The sequence below is a fragment of the Oncorhynchus mykiss genome, chromosome 28 (assembly GCF_057628025.1).
Source record: "Oncorhynchus mykiss isolate SJ-2025 chromosome 28, ASM5762802v1, whole genome shotgun sequence".
NCBI lineage: Eukaryota > Metazoa > Chordata > Actinopteri > Salmoniformes > Salmonidae > Oncorhynchus > Oncorhynchus mykiss.
This window is the reverse complement of record NC_143049.1, coordinates 16,576,789-16,588,301: the sequence shown is the minus strand read 5'-3', so window position 1 is coordinate 16,588,301 and position 11,513 is coordinate 16,576,789. Positions and strand designations below refer to the sequence as shown.

The following is an 11,513-nucleotide window of genomic DNA, read 5'->3' as shown; positions in this document are numbered from 1 at the left end:
AACATTGAAAAACAGTCATAGCTTGTCTTGTAGGTGATTCAAATCATTTCTATTTTTACTAAGCTACTATGTTCTTTGAATAGGTCATAATCACGGGATATTTATGCTGATGTGGATAGCTCTGACAGTCCTGTCAGTCTGCATAAAGAGAAACATGAATGTTCCCCCCTCCTTACCAATCCCTGGCAAAGACATACACTCACACACAACTGACCCCAAATGCCACCTTCAACCATTTCAAAACTCAAACACTCCAAATAGATGTCATCAAGTCACTTCACCAGATTCAACATGCTCAGTTTCTCACCTTTTATTTTCGATCTCTCTCTCACACACACACACTCACTCACTCTTCAGCCGGTGTCCTAGTCAATCTACTTTATCATTCAAAGAGACACAGGGATATTTGCAGAAGTGATACCAATGATGGTGGCTCTATTAACCTGCAGGGTCAGGCAGGGACCTTTACACATCTACCATCTCATCCCTCGCTTATCACTGCAGTCACTGCCAATATCACCACTCACACTCCAGCAGGCCTTCTCAATTGAGGCTTCAATCGACTATATCATCCTATCAATGCAAGAAGAATCTTATCCTTATGTCCATTTCATTAGTTAATTTTATGATGTGAAAAACAGATTTCACCTCACTCCTGACATTAGAAACAGTGTTAGAAGGTAGAAGATAAGAAGAAAAAGGTAAGAAGAGTAGGAGAAAGGTTATGATGAAAATCATCAATGATAATGAACATTTACAGTAGGGGATTGTGGGTAAAGAAATTAAGCAGAGAGAAGCAATGAAGAAGAGGGAATTATTCCTTAATTAATGGGAAATGGGATGGGGTATTTTTGGACCATATGATTCTAAACAGGGTTCTGATGTATGTGTTTATTGTGTGTTTGGTTCCCTCGGTTTTATGTGTGTGTGTGCCAGACACTAATTTGATGAGAGCGCTGGGTGCATGGTGGGCATGATATGAGCTGGCCCTGCATGACTCCTCGCTCACTCGCACGCACACACACACAGGTCTGTTCGAGGTTACAGCCTGCCTGTTCAGATTAACATGTAGGGACCACGGACCAGTAGGCCTACAGCTGCATTATGATTGATTATGTTAATTTCACAGGGGTAATGCTAAATAATCAAAATTTCTGTAAATCTGACAGATTTAGCCATTTCCAAATCTCACAAATTAACTAGACATGCCATACGCAGACACAGTAATAACCTCCCAATCCTCACTGACATCCTAATACACACCGTATGGAAGTGTGTTTTAGAATAATTTGCATGGAACTTCAGCTTACAGTGACTCATAATAACCGCTCCTCTCGCTCTCTCTCGTTAACACTGGAGGACCCTGAACATGAGACTCATGTCATTAAGTCTGGACATTCACACTGGGGAACATAGACAAACACTGGGACACACAAACTGGAACACACAGGTGCAACCATGCACACACAGTGCTTAGGTAACCTCCCTGTCAGTCTCTCCTTCCCCCTCGATTTCTCGTCAACCAGGCCTATAAGAACAGATTCAGACCTTTAAACAGATGGTGACTCAGCTGGATGGGAACTTCTCCCACACAATTTGCACTAACCTCAGCCATCAACAACCAAATCAACAGTAAGGAGCCAGGCAGACCCACCTCTGAGTAAACTTGCCTGTATTGTTTTGGGATGTTAACCGTGGTCCCATCTTTGTGGATGTTTTCTATAAGAAATTCTAAGTGAGGTCCTTCCCTTTGTATGACCTTTCACCTTTGACCTTGTGCGTTGTAAGAGAGGTCTGTCCTGCTTGGACCTTAGCAGGCAAATCCTCTCCCATAGCCATGCCGCCACCTCACGCTCTCTCTGGTTTCTCACTCATTCAATAGATCAATACAAATGGAGACTCATTTCAGAATACATAGAGGACCAGATAAATAACTCAAATACGCTTGGAGATGGTCATTCAAGGACCAGGATTATGCGGTCAAAATGGCGAGTAGTTCACACGTACATTAGCTTTTTATTTTTACAACATCACGATGGTCCAAATGAGCTCTCTGGTTTTGCCATCTACCGAAATAATGGTAGCGTTCACTTCACCTTGAGCAGAGCAAAACATTGTCCCAGAAGAATACAAATCTATATTTCCTCTTACCCATGCATTCTAATTGAGAGATAGCCAGGAAGGAGAGTCTGCAGTCAGTCAGGCTACTCTGTCTGTTCAGAGGGTTTTTTATTGAATCTACAGTCTACATACTGGCATCTACTGTTAGCTTTGGGAATGCAAACTCCCCCAATCACATATAAGCCTATTTTGAAGACTGCCTGTAATGACACCATTGTGTGAGAGAAAAAAGGACAAAAGTAATGCAAATGAATTCATGGTGTTGACAGTAGTATATTTTGAAGCGTTGCATGAGATCTCATTACGTTGCATAAAAGCAAAAACACCTAAAGTGGCTAGCAGTAGTTGTAAAAAAAAAAGTACAAACACAGTCATGATATCGAAGTACACACTTGGTTCGGGTATAGAACATTTCCAAAAACAGAGTTGTTGTGCGTGATTAGGCAAAACAATACATTTCAATGAGTAATACAAATGATAAAAGGGACACTTCGGGATTTTGGTAATGATCAACTTCCCCGGAGTCAGATGAACTCGCGGATGAAAATGTCATGTCTCTGCAATACAGTCTGAAGGAAATTACCAACTAGTGTTAGCGCAATTGCTAACTAGCGTTAGCACAAGGCTTGGAAGTCTATGGTATCTACTAGCATGCTAGCAGTTACCATAGATTTCCAGTCATGGTGCTAGCGCAAGTTAGCAATTGCGCTAACAGTAGTTAGTAACTTCCTTCAGACTGTATTGCAGAGACATGACATTTTCATCCGCGAGTTCATCTGACTCCGGGGAAGTAGATAAAGGGCTTCAATCCTGAAATATCCCTTGAACACATTCTCATGCCATGTAACCACAGTATGACTATTGATAGATATTGATATGGTAAATACTGTACAGGGACGGGAATACAATAGTCCAGGTTCAGCAATAGCCAGTTCAATGAACTGACTCTCTCTCTGTGACGTTGCTATGTACTTGAGGTTCAAAGCATGTATTTGGTCATGGTTGTGTGTATTTGGCCAAGGTTGTGGAAACAGTTGGCCAGGCACATGGATTAGGTATTGTACTGGGTTGGAGTTAATACAGTATATCCTCCATAGAGTGAGAAAAAGGTTCAGCTATATGATTATATTACTATACGCTATAAAGAATAATATCATCTGATCTCACAAGCTACACCAGCATGTTATATAATGTGTGTGTGTCATGTACAGCATGTGCACTGACCTCAATAATGTCACAAAAACAGAGCAACCAGCAAAGCCTGTACATCCGAAATATACTGAATTAGCAGTGAGAGAGAGAAATGTTTGCTCACATGACTAAGTCGCTTTGGATAAAAGCATCTGCTAAATGGCATGTGTTATTATTATTATTATACTGTATATGAAGAAATGACACGCTCAAAACTCCGGAGTAGAAAACATTTGCCCGTCCTATATCAAGAAATACTTCTCCTTATTTCAGCTGAATATATACTTTTCTGCCTTTCAAGAAGAGACAACACCACATAACATCTCAGTTCCAGTTTAGTTAACCGAATAAGTATCAAGTATCCAGTAAGACTATTCAGTCCTCTGCTGCAGACAGCAGCGCTCCCTCCACCAAGAATTCCTGTTTCAAAGTGTCTTAAGGCACGTTTTTTGGATAAGGGAATAATCACCATGGAATCAAACGGCCGTGGAGTGGATATGGGAGGAGCCCCAGAGGTTCGGACACCATCAGACCCCACCCCTTGACCCCTCAGACGACTTCAGACTCGTGACGCGCCAACGCCAGGGGTAGCGTGGCCCCACACGGGCCCTGGAAATGGTACCTGTACAGCAGAAGCACGGCACACCACACACACACACACCCACCCGACAAAGCAAGGATAAAAGGAGAAATCTGAGAAATGCTCACCAGTGTCCCTAAGGAAGTGTTTGGTTCTTAATTTCCCTGACACACATCTGATCAATCAGATCTAAGACCAAAGAGCTGATAACGCTGACTGATTTCAAACCTGACAAACTGTGTGATGCAGTAGAATAATGAATAAAACACACTTTATCAGGCTTCGTTTTGACGAAGAATCCCTATTTGATTAAATATATCCCGTTTTACTTTAAAGAAAATGATATATACACTATTTGACTTCACAAAACGTATTTGTATTTTGCACATCAAGAAAAGAAATTGAAAATCCCCAAAGAAACTTGTATTACGACAAAAACATCATTTTCTAATAGCGGTGGGCTGTGGCTTACGTGAAGCGCGTGGTCTCAGAGGTGGTCTCAATGTTGAACTCTGCTACTGGCACGCCCCTGGACGCCACCTGGGGAGCAAACATGGCTGCCGGGTACACTATGGAGGAGGTGCCAACCTGCGGGCAGATAGAGAGCATAGGCACCAGCAAAGCCATTTCGGAGAAATGTGTGTATATTATACATTGGTCTGAACATCAGTTTCAGGTGTGTGGTGCTTTACATCAGGCTCTGTCTCTACAGCGTATGACAAAATCTTACTACATACTAAAGTGTGTATATAAAGACTGAGATACATAGCAACTACAAGATTCTCCAGCGACTACGAGGCCAACTCACCACCAGACACAGATCACAGGTGTCCAGCACCGTCTCCACCTTGGTCAAGACGTGCGAGTCCAGAGTTTCCCCGAACCAGGTCACATTGGGCCTGAGCAGACCATGGCAGTCACTCTTCTCACACCTGCACATAAAACCACCAAGTGATGACATCACACACAAGGGATGACATCACACATAACAGGTGTATGGTTACTTAGGATTGAGAAGAGGTCAAGTTAAAAGCAAATAACACTACCGCCACCATGTGGAAAATATTTTATCACTGTGGCTTGGATTTTCTATGGTAGACTTGTGTAAAAATAATTATTTATACACACACACACACACACACACACACACACACACACACACACACACACACACACACACACACACACACACACACACACACACACACACACACACACACACACACACACACACACACACACACACACACACACACACCAACAAATAGACAGAACCATACTAATCATCCCCTACCTTGGCAGCTCCTCTGGGGGAATCTTGGCATCACTGGTATCTGGGTCAGGAGAACTGTGGAACAATCGAATACAACCATTTTTCTAAAAGTCAAGTCACACATCCAATGTAGAAGATTCGCCTGAGCAGGTGGTTGTATTGTACTGAGGAGCTGTAGTGCTGCTTACCCTTTCCCCTCTAGGGCAGCGCATATTGGGCTGCCTTGGTTCACAGCCACATGTCCACAGCTCACACAGCGCGTCTCAAACAGACTTCCTGATGATTCACCGGGGAGAAAAACAGAACTGAGCACCGTCCAGACACTTTGGAGAAGTCTCTCAAAAACATGCTGATAATGACAACATTTGTCCAAGTAGGATTTACCTTCAGGGATACTAAAGTCAATCTTATCCTTATCTTACGTTCAACTTTTGACAACAAGCTTTGGAAACCACCACTAGAGCAAGGGCTAATTATTTGAGTACATCTTCTGAGCTTACTTATTAACAATGGAGCCTCTCTTGAAACAGTGCCTTCTTTCTAAAAACATATTTGCCTGCCTTGTCTGAACCAATCCCTGCTGCCCAGCCCATTCCAGCCCTCTAAAAGACCCGCTTAGCCCTGTCCCAGCCCAGCCCTCTCACCGTGGATCTTGAGGACATGTCTGGATCCGGCCTGGCGGTGCAGATCATCTATGACCTGGGTGATGACTACCACAGAGCGGCCCTGCTTCCTCAGCCGGGCCTCACACTCTGCAATGGCCAGGTGGGCCGTATTGGGCCCCTTACTCAGCATCACTTCTCGTCGGTAGTGGTAGAACTCCCACACCAGGGAAGGGTTCCGAAAGAAGGCCTCAGGGGTGGCTATGTCCTGTGGACAGAGATGGACAGGGACATGGGTGGGGAGGGTTAGGGAACAGCGTTCACAGGATGCGGAGGTAGAGTCGAAGGGTGTCAGGGTGGAGATGGATGGGATAGTCTACATTGTTAAGGGCAGACTGGATGAGAGTAAATGACTAGGCAAATAGCAGGTGGGATGACTGGGTCATAGTTAGAGCAGAGAACGGCAAGGCACGCTGAGTTGTAGATATAGAGATCCCAGGTAAAAACTAAATAAACATGACATTTTCACATATTGAAGAGTGTGAACAAGCTCCCATAAATAAACACTTGGGGGCACAGGATGGAACAAACACAAGTTAAAGGTTTGTTTTGATTCTCTCTCTCAAAGTGAATCTCTGATGAGACTGTCCTACTTAGATTAACTGATACTGGCTCCAGCTCCTCAGCTCTCCCTGGGAACCGCACACAGTAACCGTGGTTACGCCTACCCCCCCTCATTGTTGTTGTCAAGACAAATCCATTGATACGGGAGTACACTCCCCTCCGTATGTATTAGGACAGTGAAGCTAACATTTTAAACGTGGCTCTACACTCCAGCATTTTGGATTTGAGATCAAACGTTTCATATGAGGCGACAGTGCAGAATGTCACAATGACTACATAAAGCTTGTGACTACAAACTTGTTGGATGCATTTACAGCTTTGGTTCTGTTTCGGATAATGTTTTGCCCAATAGAATTGAATGTGAATAATGTATCGTGTCCATCTTATAGTCCATCTTGCCCATGATATACTGGACATTATACAACAGGTGGGTCTAATCCTGGATGCTGATTGGTTAAAGCCACATTCCAGACGCTGTCTTTTCCACAAGTTACCACTGGCTAAAGAAATGACGTTGAAATGCCTATTTACTCTGTTCCATCTGACTGCGCAATCCACAGTCTCACCAGCCCAGCCAGGCAATTATAAACTTGATCTCCACTATAAAAAGCATCTAGACATTATCTCCCATTTCTTTTAGACTAACATTTAGTTTTCAACAGCGGAGATTCGTAGAAACCTTGCAGTCTTTCTCTTTGACATTTGCAACATTGAATTTCAATATTGAAACAAATCTCCAGCTGTCCCATAGTAATGAAAGTGTCGGGAGTCAGGACGAGACAGACAGGCAGCTTTTCTCAGCCACTCGAAATCATGAATCAGCTGGCATCATTTTTATGGATATATACAAAGAAATGTCAATAGAAAACAGGTCAAATTAAATGCAGCTTTTTTTTTGCCAAAGCAACCTACAAAGTTCTGGAACTATCAACCAACACTTGGGTAGTTTTGCTTTACATGGCAGTCAATACGAATTGAACTAATGACCAGGGTACGCCTAAAATTGCAATTGACAACCAGTGTTAGTGAATGTAGCACCACGTTTTGCTGACAAATGTATGGTTTGGGAAATAATCTTGCTTTTTAATGCTGGTAACCCATTGCATAAAAGCAATAATACACTTGAACCCATGTGACATGGTAACATTTTTAAATGCATGTATGAATTGGAAATGTGTTTTTAGCATATACCAACTCACCAAGACACTCTAGGAGAGTGGGGTCACTGCCACAATCATGAATTGTGAATGATGATGAGTGAGACGGACAAAGATCATACCTCCCCCAAAAAAGCGAACTTCCCCTGCTATTGGTCATCGTGAGAGGTAAGCATGTTTTGTTGTAGCCTTTGTAACTTTCTCACTCATCACTATTAATTCATGATTTTTCTAAAATGGTCAGAAACATCTTATTTACTCACTTGGAAAGAATTACTCTAGTCATCATTCCCCATTCAGTTCCTATTGGGCAAAACATAACCCAAAACACAACCAAACAAACTGCAAATGCATCCAATGTATTTGTAGAGAAACAAGCTTGATGTAGTCATTGGTCCCATATTCCTAGCACGCAAACACTAAATGTTTGACTACTTTAATACCCTATAAGTGAATTTGTCTAAATACTTATGACTTTTTCAAATGGGGGGGGGATTAGATACATAAAGTGCTTTCATTTCTGAAGGGTAAAACTGATATGAAAATACCCTCGAACAAAAGGTAACATTCTGTACTGACGGCTCATATGAAACATCTCAAATCCAAATTGCTGGAGTATAGAGCCAAATGTAAAATTCATGATGGCATGATGTCAACGTCTGCGTGTACATGATTATGTTACAGATTGTGAAGTGAATTCCTGTAGGTCTATGCATGTCTGTTTTACATTACCTGAGATTGCCATTTCCTCCAGTAGCCCGCAGCACCCCTAAAGGTAGGCACTCCACTCTCTGCACTCACACCCGCCCCAGTAATGATGGCTATGTGCCTGGCTTTAGAGAAGACCTTCCGGAATTCAGACATATCTACAGAAGATAAACAAGAGCCATTAGAGCAGGGATGGGAAACATTGATGGGGGGGCACAAAAACCTGAACTCATCATGAGGGGCCGCAGTGGCTCGGGGGTCTGCGTACCCACACATGTAGTCAGAGCCAGACCTATAGACTTTTGGGGGCCCCAAGTAAAATTTTGTTGGGAGGCCCGCCCAACTTGCGAACAAAACATTTTCTCAGCCCCCCTCTTGACAGCGGTGAGACATGTTTGGGGTTTTAGAGTTCATTTCATGCAATTCTACTCATTTTCCCATGGGGCGGAGAGAAAAGTTTACAGTTCTGAATATGATAGCCGAGTGAGAGTGACTAACAAAATAAATTGGGGCCCCCTGGTCGGTAATTCGACCACGATTACAAGTTTACATAGCTGGCTAGAATAATTTAGCAATCTAAAGATGTTTAGCTGACATGGGGTAATGGAGTAACTGACATAACAATAGAAAAACTGCTGATGCCCATCCCAATTTATTAGACTGTTCACTCAGCAGTAGCCTAGGCCTATTACAATGTACACTAGAATGTAAAGCCAATGTATGGAGACTTATGAATTCAGCTCATGCATGTGGTAGGACTTTACCTGAACTGGCAGACCTGGTCATCTCTACCAAAGGCCGACGTGTCACTGGAGAAGACACGCGAGGACCAAGTCCAATTGAAACTAGATTTCGAAGAATCATTGTCACTACAGCTCTGTAAGATAAGACAGAAAGTTAGGATAATTATTTTCTGACTGCATCGGAATAGTTTGTCCTAGTTAAATATAGGTGACACAGATGGACAAACTATATCATTACACATTTGCATTCATACACTTTTAAGGCCACGGTCATTTATACATGTTATCATCGTGTCATTTACTTGTTTGAATGTGGGAATGAGAATTGTCACCAGCGCCTGATCAATGTCAACTGGCTGCGATATACATATTTACTTGTTACATTTTACATCGCGTTGTGCATGACAGCCTTAAATTTTAACACGTTTTGCGTGGGCATAAGATTACGCATTCTAAAGGGTATTTAGGCGAAAACGTGTCCAAACCAGCAGTCTACACAATAAGTGTTAAAAGTTTTGATTGTCAGTGAGCAAACTCAAATCTGCTGTGGCTCGTAAATCAAATCGTGTTTTATAAAAACTAACAGAATATTAAAGAAATAAATATCATTTCCTCAACGATACTATAGCCTACATTTCTAAAACATTGAAAACAGGGGTATAAAGAAGAGCCATCTTGAATAGTAAAAGTAGCTAAATACCAAAAGTAAAAATGTTACATGCAGGCAAATAAGGTGTACAACGATCACTACATGGAATTGCCTTTTTCAGAATAACTCGAGTTCATGCATAACACGTCCATACATACCCAGCAGAGTTACCAGATGGCGAGGCAGAGTTTGTTTACTTTTCTTAATGTAATTTATTTGAAAAACCGTAAAGACTACCTTGCTGTCGCAAAGCATTGAAGATTCCGCTCCAAAATCCACTATTGAGGGGAAAGTTGTAGGCTAGTTAAGTTAATAGTGCCCTCTGGTGGTGTACGTTTAAAAAAATATCCCCTGACCTCATACAAGATTTCCACTTGCTAATCAACATCCATACAGGAGCTTATATTGATAATTTAACTCCATAAATCAGCATTGGATAGGCTATTTTGAAAATGTAGGCCATTTACTTGATTATTCATAATTGTTTCCCTTTATTCCATTCCCCTCTGTCTGCTGTTGGGTTAAGGAGCTTTGTAGTGGCGGCTCCACCTCGCTTCAAAAGTCACATCTCCCTCTCCGGTCTCTACCCGTTCAGTTTTTTTCCTCCCCATCAGTACCTCCTCTTGAGCGGTGGTGGCTCTCTGTCTGTCCCAACCCCCCAGTGTTCACTGCTCAAATTGATGGCGGCTTCTCCAGAGGACCATATAGACCGCCGGCCGATCAGGAGAGTCCGGTCCAAGAGCGATACCCCGTACCTCGCCGAAGCCAGAGTTTCCTTCAACCTGCGCACAGGTAGGTTGCTTCTCACGTTTGGCCATTGATTTTCAGTGTTCGATGCATTGTAGCGTATAAAGCACTGCACCTAACCTTACTAGCCTATTGTAAACTAACGGTTTAGTAACACATAAATTATATTTTATCGTATTTGTTTTACTGAGACTGTGCTTGATCTGCGCTATTGCCTGTGGGCTCTAGTGCATGTAGCCTATGATATGGAAGTTTGGTTTTGCCTCATTTGCAATTTTGGTAGGATTTTGGACAAGTTTGTCATATCAATCGAATTGTCTGATTGCTAAATTGATCATTTGCGATTAGGCTTTGTAAGAATAAGAACAATACTCATGATCATTATTCAACGTGTGAGATTTGATTTCGTAAGAGAACGGAATTAGGCATTAATTAAATTCAGTTACATAATAGAGAAGCATTCGAATGGCAATCTGAGCCCCAACGTGATCGTAGTCAACAGCAAGGTGTCCAGGATTAGGCTACACCGGACAGATCCCTGACAGCGAACAGATTGGTGTTGACTGTTAAAGCACCCGTGTACAGTGCATTGGGAAAGTATTCAGACCCCTTCCCTTTTTCCACATTTTGTTACGTTACAGCCTTATTCTAAAACGGATTACATGTGTTTTTTCCCCCTCATCCATCTACAAACAATACCCCATAATAACAAAGCGAACACAGGTTTTTTAAAAATATTTTCTAATTTATTACAAATAAATCAACAGAAATTGTTGATTTACATAAGTATTCAGACCCTTTGATAAGAGACTCCAAATTGAGCTCAGGTACATCCTTTTTCCATTGAGCATCCTTGCGATGTTTCTACAACTTGATTGGAGTACAGCTGTGGTAAATTCAATTGATTGGACATTATTTGGAAAGGCACACACCTGTCTATATAAGGTCCCACAGTTGACAGTGAATGTCAAAGCAAAAACCAAGCCATGAGGTCAAAGGACTTGTTCGTAGAGTGCCGAGATAGGATTGTGTCGAGGCACAGATTTGGGGAAGGGTACCAAAACATTTCTGCAGCATTGAACTTCCCCAAGAACACAGTGGCCACCATCATTCTTAAA

The 11,513-nt window shown here is 42.2% G+C and overlaps 2 protein-coding genes across 4 annotated transcripts in view; one reads left to right on the top strand and one right to left on the bottom strand.

Moving 5' to 3' along the window:
• Positions 1-2,374: 2,374 nt before the first annotated feature.
• On the bottom strand, positions 2,375-10,420 carry LOC110508628 (NAD-dependent protein deacylase sirtuin-5, mitochondrial). 2 transcript variants are annotated; one of them, XM_021589284.3, is made up of 9 exons: positions 9,807-10,420; positions 9,021-9,133; positions 8,281-8,414; positions 5,810-6,035; positions 5,354-5,441; positions 5,187-5,240; positions 4,701-4,824; positions 4,365-4,480; positions 2,375-3,934 (listed from the first exon to the last, which is right to left on the bottom strand). In XM_021589284.3, the coding sequence occupies exons 2-9, from the start codon at positions 9,118-9,120 to the stop codon at positions 3,862-3,864; spliced, it is 915 nt and encodes a 304-aa protein (XP_021444959.1). In that variant the 5' UTR covers positions 9,121-9,133; positions 9,807-10,420; the 3' UTR covers positions 2,375-3,861. The 2 variants fall into 2 exon arrangements, with proteins under 2 accessions (XP_021444959.1, XP_090081636.1); XM_090225510.1 differs by having other exon boundaries at positions 9,886-9,945.
• LOC110508627 (phosphatase and actin regulator 1) overlaps positions 10,239-11,513 on the top strand; it is a 90,229-nt gene continuing 88,954 nt past the window's right edge. The window contains exon 1 of one of the 2 annotated variants that reach the window (XM_090225505.1): positions 10,239-10,440. In XM_090225505.1, coding sequence (XP_090081631.1) covers positions 10,329-10,440 — 112 coding nt within the window. In that variant the 5' untranslated portion in view covers positions 10,239-10,328. The remainder of the gene's footprint in view (positions 10,441-11,513) is intronic. The other variant, XM_090225506.1, reaches the window with a different exon arrangement.